Source organism: Mastomys coucha, unplaced genomic scaffold (genome assembly GCF_008632895.1).
Source record: "Mastomys coucha isolate ucsf_1 unplaced genomic scaffold, UCSF_Mcou_1 pScaffold18, whole genome shotgun sequence".
NCBI lineage: Eukaryota > Metazoa > Chordata > Mammalia > Rodentia > Muridae > Mastomys > Mastomys coucha.
Window position 1 is genome coordinate 95,043,473 of NW_022196900.1, and position 23,485 is coordinate 95,066,957.

The 23,485-nt window shown below is 48.0% G+C and overlaps 1 protein-coding gene and 1 non-coding gene across 5 annotated transcripts in view; both read right to left on the reverse strand.

Moving 5' to 3' along the window:
* The window catches only part of Vwa5b1 (von Willebrand factor A domain containing 5B1), a 70,613-nt gene that overhangs the window by 13,248 nt on the left and 33,880 nt on the right, over positions 1 to 23,485 (reverse strand). For all 4 annotated transcript variants that reach the window (XM_031379208.1, XM_031379209.1, XM_031379210.1 and 1 more), the window contains 9 exons: positions 20,530 to 20,706; positions 14,898 to 15,008; positions 12,820 to 13,022; positions 12,253 to 12,367; positions 11,739 to 11,924; positions 7,464 to 7,635; positions 5,964 to 6,154; positions 689 to 890; positions 20 to 337 (listed from right to left, as the gene is read on the reverse strand). In XM_031379208.1, coding sequence (XP_031235068.1) covers positions 20 to 337; positions 689 to 890; positions 5,964 to 6,154; positions 7,464 to 7,635; positions 11,739 to 11,924; positions 12,253 to 12,367; positions 12,820 to 13,022; positions 14,898 to 15,008; positions 20,530 to 20,706 — 1,675 coding nt within the window. The remainder of the gene's footprint in view (positions 1 to 19; positions 338 to 688; positions 891 to 5,963; positions 6,155 to 7,463; positions 7,636 to 11,738; positions 11,925 to 12,252; positions 12,368 to 12,819; positions 13,023 to 14,897; positions 15,009 to 20,529; positions 20,707 to 23,485) is intronic.
* LOC116097253 lies at positions 6,558 to 6,663 on the reverse strand. The gene has a single exon (XR_004121300.1). It is a non-coding gene; the product is annotated as a U6 spliceosomal RNA (small nuclear RNA).

Below are 23,485 nucleotides of genomic sequence, written 5' to 3' on the forward strand. Positions count from 1 at the left end.
AGCAATGCTGGTCGCTCACCCAGCTCGATCTCCTCGCGCTCTGCCAGATGCTCGAATTCGCGGATGATGGCGCGGGCCGCCAGGTGGTGGAAAGTCTCGCTCCACATGTCAGCATTCTGTGTGTCTTCCCTTTGCAGGGCTGGAGGCTCCAGCTCGAAGCTCACTTCCCACTGCATGCGCTGGTTGTCACACAGGCCTTTGACCAAAGCCTTGCCCAGCACAGGGCTTGGTGTGGAGGTCCTGCAGGGATTGGCTTGCTCCTCTGACTCAGCCATGGGCTCCAAGTCTAAGGATGTCTCCAATTCGAAGGTCGAGGGACAATGGGGTAGCTCTGTGGCTGGAAGGACAAGAGAGCCGAACCTGAGACCAAACAGGCAGCCATTCGCAGAGAATGCCATCCCTCCCCTGGGGGCAGTCACTTCCAAAAAACACAAAGGCCATCCCACTTTAAGGACAGCTTCTTTCTATGTGCCAGCGCACAGGTGACTTGGACTTGTCCCAGAGAGGGACAGATCCACTTTGTGGAAGCCTGTCCCTGAGGGGCTGGACAGGTGGGGTGGGCCCAGAAAGGTTCTCAGAGCAAGAGTTTCACAAAGACACAGAGACAGGCACTGGTACTCTGTCTTTGTCATCTGAAATTGGGCCATGGCCTTCCTGTCCCCTCGGATCCTGGACCTTGGTCACTTACCCAGGTCCTCGGAGCTTCGGCTGTTAGGGGCAGACTTCCGGCTAGAACCACGATCCAGCTCTCTCCCAGGGCTCCAGGCCTGGGGCTCCTGGCCGAAGAATCGCGTGGACGGGCAGCCTTGAGGCAGTAGGGAAGGCCTTCGGGCTCCTGGGCCATGAAATTTGGGGCCCTGGCTCAGGTTGTGGTTTCTGTAGAGTAGGGACTAAGGAGGGCAAAGGGCAGGGGAAGAGAGGGAGGAGTGACGTAAGAGGAGGAGGGAGGTAAGAAGGGCAGAGAGAGGAGGAAGAGGAGGAGGAGGAGGGGGAGGATGGCAAGGAAGGGAAAGGGGGATGAGAATGGGGATGAAGAGGAAGGAGGGAGAATGGGAAGAAGGGAAGGGATAAGTAGGATGAGAAGGAAGAGGAGGGGAGGGAGGAGGGAGAGGGAATGAGGAGAATAAGAGGAGGGGAGGAGAGGAGGGAGGGATGAGAAAAGGAAGGAGGGAGGAAGGAAAAAGTGGAGGGAGGAAGAAGAGAATTAAGAGGATGGAAGGAGGAAACAAAGGAGGAGGTGAAGCTCATGGTGGCAAGAGCCTCTTTCTGCTCCCCCTCCACCCCGCAGCAGCTCCCTCCTCCCTCCCCCCTCTCTCTCCCTCTCTTTCTCCCCATATCTCTTCCAAGGTCAGGCCTCTCAGGGACCCAGGGACCCAGGGACCCACAACTTAGTCCCCACCACCCTTGAGAAACAGAAACCAGGAAAATTCCAGGCCGCGGGTCAACTCCAAGGCACAGAGAACCAGTCAGTCCCATGGATAATTCCAAACCTACTTTCTTTCCTGGCAGGAAGCTTAAAACCTTTTTTGTGTGCAGTTAAAATTATCAACCCTTCCCCTTATGTCTCCCCATATGGTGTGCTTAAAAGGTCTTTCCCACCTCCAAGAGAATCTTCTAGAAGTTTTGTTATTTTTGTTTGTGTGTTTTAAGGCTTTGATGCATATGCAATTTATTTTCCTGTGAGGAGATAGGAACCAGCTTTTACTTGGATTTTCCAAATGCTGCAGACCTCCGTACTGTTTACAGAACGCAGTAGGGCTCTCTGTAGCTTATCGGTTCGATACACGATCCTTACAGAGCTGGCATGTGTGTTTGGCTTTGTTTGTGGACTTTTCAGTCTGTTTTGATAATTTCATCTATCTGTTCTTGGGTTTGTTATAAACAAGCATCCGAAAACCAAGGGGTAGATGGGAAATATCCTTGCAACATGTATGATGGCATTTCTTTTTTAAAGAAAATGCTCTTGGAATTCAGGATCCTCTGAGTCCCACCCGACCACTGATTTCTGTAAAAACACATGCTTGTTTAGATAATGTTTTTAAGTTTCTTTACCATGTGTGTTTGTGTGTAAAGCAGGGCACAGACGAAAGGAGTTCTTCCACATCTCGGGACTCAGGGATTGTGATGGAGCACTAGGCCAGGCTCCTCAGAGCACACAACTGCAACCCAGGGCTGAGTAACAGACACGACTGCCCTCATTTGCAAGGCAGAGGCTACAAGGCTGGCTGGTACTACCATGTGGACTCACACTAAGATCTTAGCATCATTTACCAGCCTACCCAGACTGCCTTCCTCCTCACGACCCAAGCTACATGCCCAGAGCTACACATAGGGGAAACTTCTTCCAAGCACAGAAAGACAGCCCATCCCCTTGCCTTATGTGACCCACCGCCCTGAGCTGCAGGTGGTACCCTACCTACTGCCCAGCTCATTAGTCCCTTCCAGGTGTACTCGATAAACAATTATTCTTATTCTGGCCTTGAAAAGAAAAAAGAATTCTCTCATACATAATTAGAGGGAAAAGACAAAATTAGAATAGTGGGGGTCTTTATCCACAATCAGTTTGTATTGAACATATCAATTAGCTAAATGGAAATGGCAGTTAAGCAAGTCAGTTTTTTTTCTGTATTAGAGGCAGGTAAATATCTAAATGTGTGATGATGCTCAGTGTGTCAGGGTCTCTTATGTCCGTACAGACTGAGACAATGGACTGCGTGGTATCACAGATTGAAGTCCATGAACTGAGACAATGATCTTACTTCTACAGATTCAACCCTGGGGGAACCACAGGGTTACAAGGGACTGCTGTTACAGAGTAAACGTGCAAGCTGTGCATATTTCTTACAATATGTAAAGTCTGAGTAAAAATCTGGAAATAGTTGGGTGAGGTGGCAAATGCCTTTAATCCCAGCACTTAGGATCAAGGGAAACAGATCTCTGTGGGTTGGAAGTCACCTTGGTCTATGCATCAAGTTCTAGGCCAGCCAGGGCTACACAGAGAGCGCCTGACTTTAATGAAAAAAGATTTGGGACCTACATCTCCATCAGCAGGGGAGAATGAGTAGGTTACAGTATATCCATATAATGGAGTATTACACAACACTGAAAAGACGAATTCTCATACGACTGTGGGAAGATATTTGAGAAAAAAAAAACACCTTAAAGTTACGACAGATCTCAACGTCAGCCACAGACAGTTGCTCATCAGAAAGAGACTGTAATTTCACTGTATATAAAATTGAACCCAAAAGGCATAAAGAGGGTCAGTGAGATGTCCTAGTTGGTAAAGGAGCTTGCCACCAACCCTGACGTCCTGAGTTTGGTTCCACATAGTGGAAAGAGAGAATTGACTCCAAGGAATTGTCCTCGAACCTCCACATGGGTGCTGAAGCATGCACGCCCACTTGCCTACCCAATCATATACACAGAGGAAACAAATGAGATAAAAATGTATTTAAAGAAAAAACATTAAGATGGTATGTTGGAGGACAATTTGCATAAGCAGCTATTAAAATATGCATGTGTTCTGTGTATACGTGTATGCGCATGGTATTTCTAGAAAGACATACTCGGAATTAAGTGGGTGTTGGTGTAGGGGAGGGAGACGTTACTTGTACTTTATACCCAACTGAACTGTTTGAAGGATTTAGTTCCAAATGCCAAGTATGTGTTACTTTTGTGATGGAAGACTATAGCTAAATTGAATTTCCTGTTTCTTAGACCACACACCTGTCCTGGTAGGGAATGACATAACCACTTACCAGGTGGAATGAAATTTGGGGATATCAGTAAACCTTGGGGGCCTTCCTATGCTATTACGTATGTATTAGCATGTATTGGGGGTATGCCTCCTCATAAAAGGGGATCTTCCTGTCTTTAGGCCAAGAACCTATGACTCAGAGCATGGAAGAAAGGAGACTGGCCACTTTTAGCATGCCTCTGAGGGGGCAAGTGCCCAGCTACAACTCCCTGACCCTTCCACCCACGAGAGACTGAGATATTCTCTACTGACATCACCATCCCCACATGGGGTCAGAGAGAAATGGACTCTGCTACAGTTTCCATGGCAACAGAGGCATCTATATACGAGCCTTTCACCCAACCCAGTCTCTGGGAAATTTACACCCCCCCCAACACACACACAGGAGAGAGGGGGAGAGGGAGGGGGGAGGGGGAGAGAGAGAGAGAGAGAGAGAGAGAGAGAGAGAGAGAGAGAGAACAGAGAATAGACAGTCAGACACAGAGAGAAATAGAGAGACATGGAGACAGACAGACACATACACACAGAACAGACAGACACAGAGAGACAAAGAGAGACAGAGAGAGACATGGAGACAGACAGACAGACACATAGACACACAGAGAGAGAGGGGGGAGAGAGGGAGGGAGGGATAGAGGGAGGGAGAGAAGGAGAGAGAACAGAGAACAGACAGTCAGACATAGAGAGACATGGAGACAGACAGACAGACACACACACACACAGAGAACAGACAGACTCAGAGAGACAAAGAGAGACAGACAGACAGACACACACACAGAGGGGAGAGAGAGAGAGAGAGAGAGAGAGAGAGAGAGAGAGAGAGAGAGAGAGAGGGAGAGGGAGAGAGGGAGAGGTGCTGGGGAGAGACAGTGAGGGAGAAAGGCAGGCAGGAGAGGAGGAAGAACTAAGGAGCAAGCTTGAAAGAAGAAAAGCAGTTAGCCTGCCCGGAGTGCTCAGCGGGTGCAGCTGCCATTGAGGAGCAGCTGTTACAGCCAGACATTGGGCCAGGACTGCATCCCACACTCCCTGATGCCTCCTCCACCTGAAGTCAGCTCCCACTCCATTTCTGCTGGTAAATAGTGTCTCATCCATCTACACACAATTCTCCCCATTTTGTAGATGAGGCAGTTGAGGTTCAGAGAGGTTCCGAAATGAATGAGGCAGAGTAGGTTTGACTCTAAGACTAACTAACATGTCTTAACTATATTAGGGGTCCCTAGAGAAGCCCAGTGGAGAGCCTCCAGAGGCCAGGTGGTATGTGGGCTCATTGATACATGGAGATTGGGGCCACGTGGGAAGTGGGCAGGCACACCAAGAACATGGAAAGGTGCTTTGATCCACATACTTAGGACAAATCCACATGGTTTCTGTCCTGAAGAAAATGTTTAAATGGTGATGTGGTTTAGCATAGTGGTCTCAACTGGGTGGTGTTTATTCCCTGACCCTGGAGACATTCCATCATGCCTGAGACCAACCCCCATGGCGGAGCCTTGATAGCAACCATGCTGAGGTTGTGGAGGGCTGACCTAGCAGGACACTGGTGACTTTTCCTGTGGTGGCTCTGACTCCTGTTTCCTTGGCCTTGAGTAACTTTCCAGTTCTGGAAGGAGCATCAGTGTCGTGGAGAGAACTCAAGGGCCCAGAGGACAAAGGCTTCCTGGGTCGAATCCACAGGCTGGCCGTGTGGTTCTGGGTAAGTCGACTTACTTCTTTGACTGTCAGTTGCCACGTCTGTAGCAAGTGAGGGTGGCTCATCTCCAAACATCCTCCTCTCCCAGGAAGTCCCATAAAGCCTAATGACAAGGGTCTATACAGGTACCCTGTCCCAGGGGGAAAACGCTGTGTGCAGGGACTGGGCAAGCTCAGTGCCCAGTGAGCATCATGATTGGGAAAGCATCATTAGGAATTGGCAGATAAAGGTCCAGCTAAGATAGAGGGGTGTCTTACTAAGCCAGTGATAGCGCAGTCTGAGGGGTCATCAATAAATATGCTTCAAATGAAAACTAACATCATCTGGAGGCTTGGCATCAGCTGGGAGCTGTACACTGCGTTCTACCTGATTCTCAATGTTCTCATGTGACTAACACCCTCCCAGCTCCTCCCAGCTCCTCCCAGCTCCTCCCAGCTCCTCCCAGCTCCTCCCAGCTCCTCCCAGCTCCACCCAGCTCCACCCAGCTCCTCCCACCCTACCCTTCCTAGATACCTGCAGATCAATCTGCCACTGCTGTCTCTCTGAGCTGCTCTCATTGGCAAGGTCTTGCACCTTGGCTTTTCGCAGGGGGTATCTCCTGGCAGTCCCAGTGGGGTCACTGGCTGTGGTGGCCCTTGAGCAAGCCTTGTGGCTGGAGATCTGGTTAGTGCTGTATGCTCTCCGCCGCCGGGACACATCCAGATCTGGGCAAGGGTAGTGGGGAAAGAAAGGGGCTTAAATGCCCTCACCCTGCTTTGAGATGTCTAACGTTCCTGTTTACATAAAGAAATGTGTGCAGATGCCTCCCTTAACATCCAAAGCCTTGCCAGGTCTGAGGTCTGGCCATAGTCTATCTATCTTCTCAGCAACTGTTCTTTCCATCCTCCTCAGGGTGTGTGTGTGTGTGTGTGTGTGTAGATAAGGCCCAAAGTTGACATCAGGGATCTTCTTCAATTGTTTCCCACTCAACTACTTTTAAATGGGTTCTGGGGATTCGAACTCTGATCCTCTTGCTTGTGTGGCGAGAAATTGATTCATGGAACCACTCCCCCAGGCCCAATTTTGTTTGTTTGTTTGTTTGTTTATTATTTCATGTTGAATCTATTCAACGCTGCGGGGTGCTTCATGGATTTGCCTGTCATCTCTATGCAGGGGCCATGTTAATCTCTTCCAAATCATTCCAATTTTATATATGTGCTGCTGAGTTGAGGCAGGATCTCTCGCTGACTGGAGCTCACCCATAAGCTAGATCAGCTTGACTGGCATGCCTCTGGTGTCCCCCCCGTCTCTGCCTCGCAGCACTTGTGGGCTCTAGGGGTCCAAACTCAGATGCTTGTGCTTTTTCAACAAGCACATTATCCACTGACCTTCTCCCAGCCCCTCCCAGCCCCTTTTTAGAGACACAGTGTGATCGGTGGGCACTAGAATTAAGTAAGTAGCAAATGACCAGTGCTTTCTATGTGCCACGCCTTCAGGACTTTGCTTGAGTGCTTCTACTACCAGGAACCCCCTCTCCCTCCCCACAGCCTTCAGACTATTCTCAGTTGTCTATGAATTTTAAGGAGATATGCTTTTCTCTCCTTGGGGGGGGGGCGGTCCCTGCTGTGGTCTCTGTTGCTCTTCTTTATCAGAGTTAAGGTCAGCTGTGCCTCTGTTACAACAGCAGTCTCTTGGAGGGTAGCAGCTGCCCTAATCCTCCCTCAACCCCAACTATGCTCCTCCTTGTTGAATAACCAGTACATGTTCTCTGAGAATAGCATCAAACTCCATGAAGGCAGCTAGGTCTAGGTTGACCAACTCTTTAGCATCCAAGATCTTAGCCAGTCGCTGAGATTCCAGCCTCTGTCTCCTTGTCTGTATAGTGGGCATCATCATATCCACACCCATAGCTGCTAACCGGCCCCAAAGATCGTTTTCATCAAGTGCTTAGTGCATAGTACATGCCCAGTATAAAGCAGCCATCATTATGGCCTCCGTGGAAAAGGGGAACAGAGCAGAAAGCAGAGGACCAACCGTGATGGGCGGGGGACTCTCCATTGCATAGATGGGCATCTTTGGTCTGCCCCTGGTTGAAGTTCTTGGCACAGTTTCCACTGCCTGGGCTGAGTCCCTCATCCTGAGATGGGTAGAAGACAGAGCTGCTGGACTCCTGAGCATGCAGTGTGCCATACTTTCGCCTTTTGTCCTGGCAATGGGAGAAGGGGGAGAGAGAAGTTAGACTCAGCAAGGGCGTCCACGGACAGCAAAGGGTGTGCGGTGGGGCTGGGGTGGGAGGCCACCTTTGAGGAGCCAGCAGAGTAAAGGAGGAGTGCTTGCTTGTCTATTTAGAATTGAGGCTAACTTCTGATCAAGAGATGGTGAACATGGAGCTGGATATTGTGGCTCACATCTGTGATCTCAGAACTATGCAACTGTGGTACAAGGCTAGCCTGAGCTACATAGCAAGTTCCAGGACAGCCTGGGCTGCAAAGTACAATTCTGTCTCAACAACACAATGCAAAAGCAAAAATGTGTATGTGTGTGTGTGTGTGTGTGCGTGTGTGTGTGTGTGTGAGAGAGAGAGAGAGAGAGAGATAGAGACAGAGACAGAGACAGAGAGACAGACAGAGAGATAGAGACACACAGAATAGAATCCCTTCTTATATAGTACAGTGATATTTAAAAGCACTGACTTCATTCACTGCAAATTTTTAGAAATGTAATTTGACATGACATTGTCTCCTAATAGGTAAACTATGTGTCCTTTGATTCTATTCTTCATGACACAAACACACACACACATATACACACAACATACTTTTGGAGGGCATGATTTATTTTATAAAGAAATCAGACCATACACATTTGTTAGTACCTTGAATTTTGTACTGCCTGCTAACCTCTTCACATCTGCCTTTCTAATATTCCACTTTTGTGCCATGGTTTTTTTGTCTCTATCACCACAAAATATGTGGTTGTAAATCCATTACACTACTACTACATCTCTGGGGCAGCATCCCAGGAGGGACATTTATGGATCAAAAGATCTGAGTATTTCTAATTTCACAAGTCACTTCTAGATGGCCTCTCAGGCAGGTAATGGCAAGGCATTCTTACACCAATGGCACAGGAAGGTGCCGCCTATCCAACACCTGCCAGTAGCAGGAGAAATGGCCAGTCTCATGGGTGAAGAAAATAGAACTTTGAAAAATTGTGGATGTTGGGGCTGGAGAGATGGCTCAGCGGTTAAGAGCACTGACTGCTCTTCCAAAGGTCGTGAGTTCAAATCCCAGCAACCACATGGTGGCTCACAACCACCTGTAATGAGATCTGATGCCCTCTTCTGGAGTGTCTGAAGACAGCTACAGTGTACTTACATATATTAATAAAGAAATCTTAAAAAAAAAGAAAAAGAAAAATGGTGGATGCATGTATGCACATGTCTGTGCATGCTTGTATGTCTGTTCACATGCATTCACATGTGTGTGGCTGAGTGTGTGAAAGCCAAGGGTCAGCCTCAGCAATTCTCAATGCTGTCTATCCCTTTGAGACAGGGTCTCTCACTGCCCTAGAGTCTGCCATTAGGCCTAAGTGCCTGACCAGCACGCCCCAGGTCAGATCCTCCTGCCTTCACCTTTTCCGGGGCTAGTGGGTGCCACAATGCTTCCTGAATGTGTGTGTCCGGGGGCGGATTAGTTCCTCATACTTGTGAAGCAGGTACTTTCTCTTGCCTGAACTATCTCGCCAGCCCACAGGAATGGATTGATGGCATGCTTGGGTCCTTTCTATGGAAATGCGTGTCTTTCGGGGCTCCAAGTACATTTAAAAATTAAATAAAACACAATCATTAAAACAGCATTTTGTGCCGGGCGGTGGTGGCGCACGCCTTTAATCCCAGCACTTGGGAGGCAGAGGCAGGCGGATTTCTGAGTTCGAGGACAGCCTGGTCTACAGAGTGAGTTCCAGGACAGCCAGGGCTACACAGAGAAACCCTGTCTCGAAAAACCAAAAAAAAAAAAAAAAAAAAAAAAAAAAAAAAAAAAAAAACAAAAAACAGCATTTTGTTTAGAATTTTCTCTGCATAGTTGAATAGCCCGCCTTCCACAACACATTTGTATAAACCATTAAAAATTCTGGACACGTCATATAGCATTCCAATTATTCTTAGAAGCCCATTCAACGCATGGCCTGTGTTCCAGTACAGAAATGTTTCAGTGTGAGGAAGGGAGTGCTGTCCAGTCTGGTCGAGAAACCTCCAGGCTGCTGGATAACTTCTTTTTGTTCCTTTTGCCTTAACTAAGAGTTCAGTCATGGTTGCTCTCCTTCATGGCTTTCCTCTTTCATTTTATTTTATTTTTTTAATGCATGTCTGTTTTCACAAGCAAGTGTCTATGTATGTTCCTGTGTGTGGGGAGGTGCATACAGGGGTGGCATGCATGCACGTGTGCCCATACATGAGAAGGCCCAGAGAACAAGTGCATGCCATTGTACCTGGCATTTCTTCCTGTTATTTTTGTTGTTAGAGCTGGAATTATGTTTGTGTGGGTTTGTTGAAAGATTACTTTCTTACTTCTTCTAGGGTGTAGTTTTGCTCCTTATGTTGGTGTTTTCTATCTATTATCCTTTGTAGGGCTGGATTTTTGGAAAGATATTGTATAAATTTTGTTTTGTCATGGAATATATCTTGTTTTCTCCATCTATGGTAATTGAGAGTTTCGCTGGGTACAGTAGCCTGGGCTGGCATTTGTGTTCTTGTAGGGTCTGTATGACATCTTGCCAGGATCTTCTAGCATTCATAGTCTCTGGTGAGAAGTCTGTAATTCTGATAGGCCTGCCTTTATATGTTACATGACCTTTTTCCCCTACTGCTTTTAAAATTCTTTCTTTGTTTAGTGCATTTGGTGTTTTGATTATTATGTGACAGGAAGAATTTCTTTTCTGGTCCAGTTCTGTAGGTTTCTTGTATGTTCATGGGCATCTCTTTCTTTAGGCTAGGGAAGTTTTCTTCTATAATTTTGTTGAAGGCATTTACTGGCCCTTTAAACTGAGAGTCTTCACTCTCTTCTATACCTATTATCCTTAGGTTTGGTCTTCTCATTGTGTTCTGGATTTCCTGGTTGTTTTTTGGGTTAGGAGCTTTTTGCTTTTTGCATTTTCTTTGACTTGTGTCAATGTTCTCCATGGTGTCCCTGAGATTCTCTCTTCTATCTCTTGTATTCTGTTGGTGATGCTTGAATCTACGACTCCTGATTTCTTTCCTAGGTTTTGTATGTCCAGGGTTGTCTTCCTTTCTGATTTCTTTATTGTTTCTATTTCCACTTTTTGGATTCTGGATAGTTTTGTTCATTTCCTTCACCTGTTTGATTGTGTTTTCCTATTTAAGGGTTTCTGGCTGTTTATCTGTGTTCTCCTGTATTTCTTTGAGGGAGTTATTTATGTCCTTCTTAAAGTCCCATATCATCATCATGAGAAGTGATTTTAGATCTGAATCTTGCTTTTCTGGTGGGATGGTGTGTCCAGGACTTGCTATGGTGGGAGTATTGGGTTTTGATAATGCCAAGTAACCTTGGTTTGTGTTGCTTATATTTTTATGATTGCCCTGCACCATCTGGTTATCTTAGTGCTACCTGCCCTGGCTAAATCTGACTGGAGCCTGTCCTTCCTGTGATCCTGGTTGTGTCAGAAATCCTCAGAGTCAAGCTGTCCCTGTGATCCTGTGATTCTGGGATCCTGTGATCCTGGACGTGTTAGAGCACCTGGGAGTGGAGTTTCCTCTGAGTATTGTGGGACTGGCTGCAAATTTTGCGCCCAAGGTCTGCTTAGGGCACTGGCCCAGACTAGAAGGAACCCATGCCACTGGGCTGTTGGAGTTCCTGTGTGCCTGGGTCCCGTTGGTCCCAGTTACTGCCAGTGTTGGGAAGAGATGTTGTGTCCTACTCACCTCTGATCCTCTGATCCTGATCAGGGCGTGTTAGAACGCCTTGTACCTGGCATTTCTACACAGGGATTGAACTCAGATCCATGGTAAACACTTTACTGACTGGGCCACGCCCCCGACTCCTGGGCCAGGATCACTCGCTTCTTGGTCATGCCCTCTCGCTCTTGGGCCATACTCTCAGCTCCTGTCCTTTGATATACTAAGTTCACTTTATACTTAGTCACCTTAGGCCTTGAGTTTGTAACTCCTTAAAAACCCAACTATGATGTGCAAGTGCTTCCTAAAAAGGGATTGAAAGGACCGCACTGGGGGTGGAGGTGGGGCGAGGAGACAGCTCCCCAGACAATCGCCCACGTATCCAGGGTACTCACAGATCTGGAATTGGAAATGTACAAGGAGGCATCACACACAATACCATATCCCATCAGCCTTTCCCCAGGGAAAAGGGAGCTGGTGCTGACAGGAGAGATCAGGGCCTCCGTGGTCTCCGGAAAGACCCACTCCACGGTCACGTCGCTCAGCACTGGGGCCATGGCCTTCTTCAAGGATTTGATCATCTGTTGGAGAGGGTCAGACAGAACACAGAGTAGACGGATGTGACAGAAAAATGTGGACAGAAGAGGAGATAAAGGAGGAGCTTGCGAGGAGGAAGGTACAGCAGGCTTGGGGTGGCTGATCTAGCAGTAAACACCCCTCCTTAGACTCTTGGAATGGATCTCTACCATTGCCTCTGAGCTTTTATAAAGGAGAAGAGCATTTTATAAAGGCTCAATGGCCCAGTGCAGAGCTCAGATCTGGGGTGAGTGACACCTCAACTTGGCCCTCTGGCCTATCTGAGCTGCTGCTGCTGCAGAACTGGGGGACACTGGAGGCCCTTCTGTGTACCTTTGGTTGCAGCCGCTCCTCCTCCATCAGGAACTCTGCGCTGCCCTTAGATACAGACGCCAGCCCTTTGACCAGTCGGGAGCAGACATTGGATCCAATTCCAAAGCTATAGCACCTGAGGGACAGGGACAGAGGCAACTCTGTATCATTGTCCCCAATGGGATAAGAGACAGATGATGGTCCAGCAGAGGCAGTTTGAAGATGGCCCTGTTTTCAGGCAAAAGGCTGGAGAGGAGGAGCTAAAACAGGGACACACACATGCACACACACACACACACACACACACACACACACACACACACTACAATCAACTCCCAGTTGGCACTATCAGTAGGCTTTCTCAAAGCTGCACTTGCACACGCATGCAGAGCTGTGGACAACTCCTCATCTTATGAGAGGAAAAAAGACAAACTTGGGAAGCATCCTGGAAACAGGGCATTCTGGGAACTGTAGGCACAGTCCTCTCCCTCTGGCACCACAGCGCACAGTTTGTTCTGGTTGGGATCCCCCTAACCTCAGGTAGCCTAGGAGAACTGGACCCGAGACAGACCTGCAGGCCGGGCTGACCTGGTAGAAGAGGCGTGATTCCGCACCAACTCCAGAACCTTCCCCGTGTTGCTCACGGACCCATTCGTGATCAGGAAGAGGAGCCGTGGGTGACCCTGGTGCAGTGGCTGCCGCAGGACCCACTTGAGGGGGGAGAGCATGTTGGTGCCTCCCATGTCAGCCCGCATTCTCTGGATGCAGTTACATGCCACAGTCAGGTTCTCCTGCAGGAAAGGACCACAGTAGGGCAGATAGGTCCGAGGTGGCATGGTGTCTCTAAGTGCCCCCACCCCACCCTACCCCAAGATAAACTCTGTTCTCTGGCTCGTAGTTCAGTCACACCCCTGTCCAACCAAAGGAAAAAGAGTCAGCCACTTGATGCAATTTATCCCCTATCAATGCCTTAAATGTCACCATTTGCAGAATAGTGATAATAATTGTCCTTTCTGGATTCTTCTTCAGAAATCTAAGCACCCCTGAAAAAGGTGGGATTTTGAGCTCTTAACTCCTCGACAGGTGACAGGGAGGGAAAAACACAGTTCTGGGCGCCCTCAGACATGAACAGCGACTCTGACTCTGGCACCGACGCCCGTGGCACTCTGGGAAGAAGCTTACTTTCCCAGCTTGTGCTTTAGACCCTCTCCCCCCTAGGCTGACCTGCGGTGCCTGGCTCCCCAAGTGTTACTGGCCCCAGGTGGATGGTATTGCAATAAGACTTGATTCCTTCTGGACACAATCTCCTGTCCCTGGCTCAGGAAGACTTTCTTCCTATATCCGTGCTTGGAGGGGACTTGGAAGGAATGGTCAGTACTGAGGGTGGGGGCATGGCTTACTTGGTAGAGTACTCACCTAGCATACAGGAGAGCCCTAGGTTCCATTCCCACATAAACCAGGTCTGGGGGAGTATGCCTGCAAGCCTCCTTGGAGGCAGAGCCTTAAGGATTAGTACCTCAAGCTTGCCCTCCGCTATACAGAGAGTTTGAATCAGCCATGACTACACAAGACCATGTCTTTAAAAAAAAAAAAGCAATGGTCAATGTTGTCAATATCCAGTCTTATGATGAATACGTTGCTGTGAATACGTGCCCAGGAGACAGGCAAAGATGCATGGGAAATCTATAAGCAAAAAAATGACTAATTAGAAAAACATGGGGACCACAGAAAGACCAGTCTCCAGGCTTTGTAAATAAATCTCAGTCTGTCTGTGTCGTGGGCCAGGTAGTCATTAAAATGACATCACAAGTGGACATTTTCCAGCATGAAAAACATCTTCACGACAGACTAGCGAAGTAGGTCATGTCATACAGAATGGAAGACCTAATGTTGCCTGAAAAGTGTGTAAAGGCACAGAAGGTGATCGGAAAAAAAAGATTTAATTTTTTTCCTTTTGATTATCTAGATCGAAAAACTAACAGTCAACCGTTAATGATCTTATTCTTACTCGTTTGAGATAGAGTGTCATGTAGGCCAGGCCGGCCTTGAACTCCTCCTGCTTCCACCTTCCCAGTGCTGGGATTGTACACATGTGCTGTCACCCCTGGCTCAATGTGTATTTGTCTTTTATTTTAAAAACTTTTAGTAGTAAATAGCCAATCATGTCCCTCCTTCCCTCCCTCTCTCCTGCCCTCTCTTTTCTTTCCCCTTTCTCCTCTTTTCAGCTCTGGGTAGAATGGCCCGGGTTTGCTGTCTTTGTTCTCAATAGCAGCTAAGCCTTAGCCTTGGAAATACCCTACAGTCATCCGCAGCCACTTGGCCATTTAAATGTTCTCCTGTCTGTCACCATCCACTTCTGTAACCCAGCCTTGCATGAACCCATGGTCTTCAGGAGATAGAGGCTGTGATGGGTGGCAGGTCATGGGCATGACAGATGTGTCCTCTGTCCCTGCCCTCTATCCCCCACGTCCTCACAGTCTCTATGGTTAGGGGCAGAGGATTTCTGAAGGTTTTGCTTGAGTTTGTTGCCCCAGCTGTGATTCGGCTTCTCGCTGGGTAGGCAGCATCTGAAGATCCTCGGGATGACTTCAGATACTATGCCCTCCTCCTGCCTCTGCTTGACCCTGCCAATCACCCACCCAGGCCCAGACTGTCTCTCTCCTTACCTCATTGTAGATCCGACTGGAAGGAAAGACTGTCTTAAATGTGGATCCAAAACCAACGATATTGAAGAGGCACGCAGGCATGAGGCTCTTGAGGGCCACCAACATGGCCTCCTGCCAGGCAAGAGAGGGATTCTCAGGACTCAGACAGGGGCTCTGCCACTCTGTCACCACACACCAGTTCCAGCACGGAGCCATCTATCTGTCACCCTATGTGCACCTAGCACTCCTTCTCCGTGTATCATAAAGCCTGTCATTCCAGAGGCTAACCCATCAAAGCAACCAGCAAAGACCTCTTTATTCAGCTACTCTGCAATGGCCCCACAGGTCCATCACCTCTTGCTGACTTTTAGAGGTAAGGAGAGCGGGGTCTGCCCATTCCCCTCTGCCAAAGCAAACTTGACATTGAGAGGAGGTCAAACGGTTGATCCAGTGGTATCTGGCTCTCATCCAAAGACCCCCCCCCGCCATTAGCATCATGGCTGCCTTTAACCAGTGATGGATCCCATGGAGGTCTCCTTGGCTTGGATTTATTCAATGCAAATGATGTACTTCAAGTGTGTTGCCTTCCTAATCATCCCTCAGCAAGCAGGTCCGTTGGTATGCCCATTCTACAGATGGGAAGATGGACACACAGAGCAGGCAAATGATTGGTAGGAGAGCGTCCAGTTAGTAAACTCGGCAACCAGGGTTCAATCATGCCTCTTGGCCTCCTGAGCCTGTGAGATCTTTATCATCCGTAGCCATGCAGTTTCAGAAGACCTTGATACAAGTGCTAATAAGATAGTTGTGGGGCTGGAGAGGCGTGAGGGTGTTTTCTCTGTAAAGTCGAGGGCCAGAGTTCAAATCCAAACAATAATCCAAGCATGGCTGTGGGTACCTATCACCCTAGCATTGGTGGGTGGAGAGGGGTGGATAGTGAGAACTGGCTGGCTAGAGAGCCTAGCTGAAAAGTTGAGCTTCCAGTTCAGGGAGTGATGCTGTACTAAAGGCGTCAGTAGAGAATTATAGAGGAAGGCACCTGGTATCTTGCTCTGGTCTCTACGTGTATGAGTATAAGTGCATGAACTTGCATTTTCACATATATGCAACACACACACACACACACATGCACGCACGCACGCACGCACGCGCACACATGAAAGGAAGGAAGGAAGAAAGAAAGAAAGATAGAAAGAGAAAAGGAGGGAAATAAAGAGGCTCTGTATGGTGGTTACATGCCCCAAATCTCAGCACTGAGGAGTTGAAGGCAGGGGAATTTCTAGCTCCTGCCCAGCTTGGGCTATACAGAGTCTTTCAAGCCAGCCTGGGCTATGTATCTCAACTATATAGCAACACACAGAAAGGAAGCGAGCAAGCAAGGAATGAAAGCTGTGGAGGTGGTGGGCATAAAAAGCGACAGTGATGACCAGTGCAGTGATCAGTGCCTAGCATCTTCATTGTGCTCGCCACAGTGTTAAGTCCCTTCAGTTAACATTCACATTCATTCTAGAGCATAAATTCTAGCACAGTGATACCCAGTGATGATAAGTCTGTCTGAGTGGAAACCCCACCTTCCCATTTTTCCCTCGACTTTGGGGTCTGTCTGAGCCTCAGCCTGGTACAGAGGAAACATTAAGTGGTTGGTACTACCAGCTCAATGACTCTGTGTTAGCACTAATACATCTGTCTTGTAGGGAGGGGATGGGGGCTCAGGAAGGCTGAGGCACTGTTCTGGGTCATCAAACCTGGAGGTCTTGAATTTGGCTTTCATGAAGACAGCTCTGGGTCTGGCTGGATGGCACCTGATGCCAATCCCTAGGACCTACGTGGTGGAAGGAGAGAACTGAACCCCACAAGTTGTCCTCTGACATCCATACACACCCCAGAATGACCACAAAATAAATAAAATATAATAAAAAGAAAACAATCCCCTTAATACATCTCTTTGTTTGTGTTGGTTATGCCTCAGTGCAGAGATGAAAAGATTGCCCCTGAATCCCCATACCCCCATCTCCTAGCGTCTCAGCATGGTTTCATGGGAGCAGCTAGAATATAGACGCGAACAGTTGTCAGTTGGTTCCAGCAGTCGCTACACCACACAGACACTACAGCCCTGCAGCTCCATTCCTCTTCTATCTCCCTCTGCAAACACCCACATTAGATGCTTCCACTAATGTCCCATGGCCTCTCTGCACTGCCTGTGTCAATACATTTTGTGTCTCTACAGCGACAGTCAATACCTGCTTTTTTTTTATTAGCCACTAATGTATATTCCTGCTGGCAGGAGACTCTGCTGATCCGTACAGATTGTCTCAACTCGCACCTATTAGAATCTGAAAGCCCTGCTTTTGGCAGCAAGCGGTGGCTGAAGAATAGGACCAGCTGCCGGAAATTAAATTGCCTGACCTTTTCCCTTTGGCGAGGGCTGTTTGCATTTCGACTTCTTCCCCCTCCCCACCCCAAGACTTCCTTTCCCCAAAACTTCTACCCAATGGACCATAATGAATGACTCAAACATCCCGTGCCCAACCAGCCTTGTCCTTGGCAAGGCTTTCCCCGAGTAATTTCTGTGCCTTCCCCTGAAAGGGTCATGCTTAGCCAAATGGATTGCACCAGCGTAGAGATATTTGTGAAGGGGATGACCTTGAGCTCAGTGAGTGGAGCTAGGAAAAAGCAAGGGGGAGACAACACAGGGGAAGGGGTCTGAAAGATGGACCAGACAAACCCACAGTCAGAGAATTCTGAAGTGCTGAAGGCGGAGGAGGGCTGCTGTTCACAAAGGGGATTTTTTTTGCTCCTAAACAATTTAATTTTAATGATAATAACTTCCTGAAGTGCTTTCCTGAGGAGGACACGGAGACACAGGCCAGGCTTAGCAGGGGCTGGTGGGGGGGGGGGTGTTGGGAAACAGACAAGATCAGTTATTGATGTCTACCAGGGCTAAGGAGAAGGAAGCAGAGGGCCACGTGACATACATCACGTGACGTACATTTGCCCTCCCTGGATCAATCCTTTCTTCTCACTTCATAGAAAAGATGAATGAAGTCCAGCATTGAGAATCGGTTTGTCCAATGCCACATAGCAATTGTGACAGAATCGATTCTGGACCCTGGCATTGCTCCTTCAACAATGGCGTGCAGCAGAAATGACATACTCAAACAAGAGAGCTTTGTGAAACCAGAGGGCATGTCCCGCTCCTCATAAGCAGTGCATGCAAACTGAGCAGCGATCTGGAAGGCTTGGGCTCCTCTGCCAGCCCTGTGATCCTGGGAAAAGCACTTCACCACTTAAGGGCTCAATTTCCTTAGCCTAGAGATGAGGGGCAGGGTATGAGATGCTCTCCAAAGACTGTTTTGGGTTTCTAATGCTGGGACACTCTTAGATGACCATGAAGGTGACTGTAGAACAGAATACAGAGAACCAGAGGATCTGGAAGTATACCGCAGCACTCCAGCACCCTGGACAGCTCCCCACCCGCCTGCACCTCTGGCGGGCCCACAGGGTAGGAGGTAGCCACCACCAGTCTCACATCCATATGTGTCAAGATGCTTCCAGAAGGATATTGGCTTTCATCTGTGATGCCTCTGCCATTATTCAAGACTAGGAGGGACTAAAAGGCTGGCCTCATTGATTCCGCTCAAGCCCTGCCCCCTTGCTGAGTCTGTTGCCCTGGAAACAAGAGCTTGCTCCATGGGTAAAACAATAGCCTCAAGTGATAGGAGAGCCCACTCTTTTCTTGTCCTCCTCCATTCTCTTCAGCTATAGTCTTATTACTCAGTCCAATAAATAGAATAGGGAGTTTTATGCAGAAGTACAGAGACAGGCCACATGGGGACAGATGAGGATGAGATAGTCCTCTCTCTTAATGAGTTCATAACGCCAGATGGGGAGGGAGACAGACACCTGCAGAAGTCACAATAAAAGGGAACATTGTATAATTTTGTAACAAGATTAGTGATTTCCTGACAGGAAACAGGGGCTTCATGGACTTCGTGGTGGGTGAGAAAGGCTCTACCATTCTTCTGCGTTTTTATCTTTTATTTTATTTATACATACACACACACGCACACACGCACGCACACACACACACACACACACACACACACACACACACACACACACACAGGTTTTTTTAGTGGAGCTTCCAACAAAGAAAGAACAACCCAAACCACCAGACCTTCTGACTGGCTATCAAGTCCGTCTGCTACACTAGACTGTGAACTTTGTGAGTCTAGTGTCACTAGACTGTGACTATGTTGGTAGCTTGGTTTGTTTTTGCTTTTGTTTTTGTTTTCTTTTTCTAAGAATGCCGCATACAGAGCTCTGTCCACATTAGCCATCTGGGAAAAGGAATTGCTAAATTTAAAAATGCTTTAAAGTATGTGTGCGCACATATGCATGCATGAGTATGATGTGTGTGTGTATGTGTGTATGTATGTGTATGTGATGTGTGTGTGCAAATCTCTGTGTGTATTTATGTATATATGTATGTATACATATATATGTATGTGTGTGTGGTCTGTGTGTATGTATGTGTGTGAGGTGTGTGAATATGTGTGTGTGTATATATGTGTGTGAATCTGTCTGTATATGTATGTACATGTATGTGTGAATCTCTGTGTGTATGTGTGTATGTGTGTACGTGTGGTGTGTGCGTGAATCTGTGTGTGTATGTATGTGTGTGTGATCTGTGTGTATGTGTGTGTATGCATCTATGTGTGTATGTATGTGTGTATGTACGTGTATGTGATGATCTGTCTGTATGTGTGTATGTATGTGTGATGTGTATGTGTTTGTGTGTGTGTGTGCATGCACATGTGTGCAATCTGTGTAATCTGTGAGAAGCAGATTACAACCTTGGGTGCTGCTCTCAGGCACTCCCAATCTTACTTTTTGAGACAAGGTTTATCACTGAACAGGAGCTGGCTTGCTAGGCAGACTGGCCAGTGAATCGCACAGGTCTACCAGGCTCTGCCTCTCTGCCAATGCAGAGATTCCAAGCGGGCACCACCACACCTGGAAATTACCTTTCAGATATGAGTTCTGGGAATCTAATTCATGTCCTTACTGACTTAGCTGTCTACCCAGAGCAAGCCTAGTCTATTGGGTTCTAGTAATATGTGGCAGCGGCTATGTCTAGTGACTCTATGATGCCAGACGAGAGAACGGTCAGGCAGCCGCTGGTGTGATTGCAGATTCTGTGTGACCTTGGGTAGGTTACTACAACTCTCCAATTTCTTCATGTGGAAACAATGACAATAGGAGCGATTGCTTAGGAGAACTGGGTTAAACACCAAGCCACACTTTGAGGGTCTAGCACAGTATTCTGCGTGTTCTAGGCTCACAGCACATGGATGACCCCCCCCCCCGCCCCTGTGCTCCTCCCCACACAGGACTTGGGAGAGTGCTTCATCCAGCACAGGTTTGCAGAGAGTGAAGGGCCTCACGCCTTGTAAACACCCAACATCTCTGCCTCTGCTCTCATCACTTCAAGGGGTTTATTTTGGGAGCAAATTGAGTTTAGGTGTCTCTGCTTAAACTGATTTTGAACAAGTGGCCTTTTGGAACATAAAGTTCTCTGGAAGCCAGGCAGAGGAAAGCACAGCTGAGGTACTTAAGCCCTGGCTCCTGGGGGCAGAGTCCCACACAGTACCTTGATGCACTGGATGTTGGTCTTGCTCATGCTGCTGCTCCTGTCGATGAGGAAGATAAACTCCCCATGGGTCTTCCTCGGGTTGGGCTGCACAGACTGCAGGTCAGGACAGAAGTTAAGCATGATGACTGAGTGGTGGGGAATGTCTTTGTGGAGACGCTTCCGGATGACTTCTGTCTGAAGGAGAAGGGAACACTCTTGGATTTGGTGTGGTACAATTGCTTGCTCCTAACTAAAACATTTCTTTCTATGGGAGGGAGGCTCCTCAAGACTCCGGAAGGAAATTAAGCTTACAAGGTTTTGGGAAGTCAACACAAGTCACAAGTCTCAGGGGGCTCCCGAAACCTACAGGATTCACAAGACCTCTGCCTGGGGTTTTAGAAGAAGCATTAACTGCTGGGGAGTGGAGACTCTTCAACACGCCCAAGTTGTACAGGGAGCTCCCAGGATGCAGCTTGTATAAGTCATGCTCAGTTGGGCCATTCAGTGAGGTAGCCTGCCTTTGAGTCAACTGTGCTCCTGTAAGTAACCCCAAACTCAGTAGTTTACTAGTTGACACTTGAGGTTGAATTATTTCTTTAGTTCATTGATGGTGGCCTATCTAGGGCGCACAGATACTTATTCACTTCACTCTGGCAGAAGTCATACAACACTTGGACAATTAAGGATTCCTTGGACTCATGTTAGCTCTTGACCCCCATCACTCACCAAACTAGATCCAACTTTTACTCTATGCCAAAAGCTTCCAGGCTTGTTTTCCCTGGTTCCCATGCTTGTGAGAGGGTCACAGGTTGCGATGGTAAGCACAGCTTTGCATGTTTCTGAGTTTGAACCCCAATTCTGATGACATCTAACTGCGTGGTATCAAGGAAGTGCTTCCTCTGTGTGTCCTCTCACATGGACAGTGGGGTGAAAACATTCACTTCTCACAGTGGTTGTGAGGATGAGCTATATTAACGCACAAGTGGGGGAAACCTGCTAACAGAATAATGATCTTTCAAGCTCACACTGGGATGTAAGCCCATCTCTGGCTCACCTTGGTTGACAGCTTGGCTCCTCCTGCTTACTGGATCTTTCCCATGGATAAATTCCTCCTTCTCTTTCACATTTTTTTTATGTTTGGAAAGCCTTCTCCACCCTTCCAGGATATACTCACTTAATTTCCTTATCTGTGAAATGAGGACATGTGTGCACGCCTTGTGGAATCGCCATGTGGATGGACTGCCACAGTCGTGACTCTGGCTGCCTGGCAGATTGAATGCCATTGCTGTTGCTGTGGCCGCCGTGGCTGCCGTGGGGGATTCAGGCATCAAGCACGCTGAGTACAGCATATGCTGTGCTTTTGTCCAGCACACTAGCTACTGCACGGCCCCTCAGTTTCTTGTATCTCCAAGGATCCCCATGGTGCTCTTTTAGGAGATGGGTCAGTACAGGAGGCACAGGAACTTCAGTCTATTTGCTTGATTGTATCTTTGTGTGTGCATGTCTCTGTGTGTGTGAATTCGGAGGCCAGAGGTCAGCTTTGGATGTCTTCTGCAATTGCTCTCCACCTTAGTTTTCGAGACAGGATCTCTCAACTTGAATATCACCAGGTTAATAGGCGATATCCTATCGTGTGTGTGTGTGTGTGTGTGTGTGTGTGTGTGTGTGTGTGTGTGCGCGTGCACATGTGTATGCACCCATACCTATCAGATACATACACGTACACATACACATGCACATATATCATATATTATATATATATGTGCCCGTACTAATCAGATACATATACACACATGCATATATATACATATATGCCCATAACTATCAGATACACACACACACACACCTGTGTATCCACACCTATCACAAACCTATCAGATATGGGCATATCCTGGATCACAAGCCTGTGACCTCTGTGTGCCTGGCTTTTATGGCAGTGCTGGTGATGGGACTAACATTAGCGGATACTTCACTGGACCCTTCATTAGCCCAGTTTCTACTCTTATTTACCTTTAAATTGATGCGTCATTATTATCGTTGTGTGTGCGTATGCATATAAGGCTGTGCCACAATGCGGAGGTCAGAGTCCAGCTTGCAGAGGCTAGTTTGCAGAGGCTAGCTTGCAGAGGCTAGCTTGTAGAAGCGGCCTTCTTTATTTTTATGCTTGGGGTTGGGGGTCTGCCCCGAGGCCACATGCTGCTGCAGGCTCCTCTCTCTGATTCTCCACTTAGCCTACGCTGAATTGGATCTATCTCCTCCACCCCAGGTTGTCTGCATCCACACAGCTCTGTGTCCGTTTCTCAGCCTCCCCTTCTTTTCCTTCTCCATCCTGACAGTGGGCATCAGCGCTCACCGGTCCTCCATAGTCATAGCAGTTGTCTGCAATCTTTCTCTCTTCCAGACCACTCCCAGCCCATTCTTCAGCACAGACTCTCTCCTTACCTGACAGACACCTCAGCTTGATCTGGTTTTCTCTCTCTGTGGCACTATGTAACTTGGGGGCGGGCTCTTCTTTTACCACACCCCCCACAGCCACCTCTTGCTGGCCTCACTTTTCTTCCCTGTGGTCCACGTACACACAGCAGCCAGCGCCACGCTCTAAGCTGTACTTTATGAAGCCTCAGGAGTCTGTGCACCACTTGGCTCTGAATGTTTCGGTCCCATTCTGCTATTGTGCTCACACTTCCTGCACCTGTGTTCTCTCTGCCCACTCCTCTCCCCAGGGGACTTCTGCTGCCCGGGTCTTGTTCTCAGATGAGCATTTGCCTGGCACTTGGCTAAAGAGCATCTGCCATCATATCACCCGGCACTATTTCTTCTATGGTACCAACCCCTCTCCCAGCCAATCTTGTTCACTTGTTGGTCTTCCTGTTCTACCTTGGGGCAAAGGAATGTCTCCTTTCCAGGGCTGTTCCTCTAATACCAGGAAAGAGCCTAGCATCTGTTGGGCAATTAGTGTTTGTGGAATGAATAA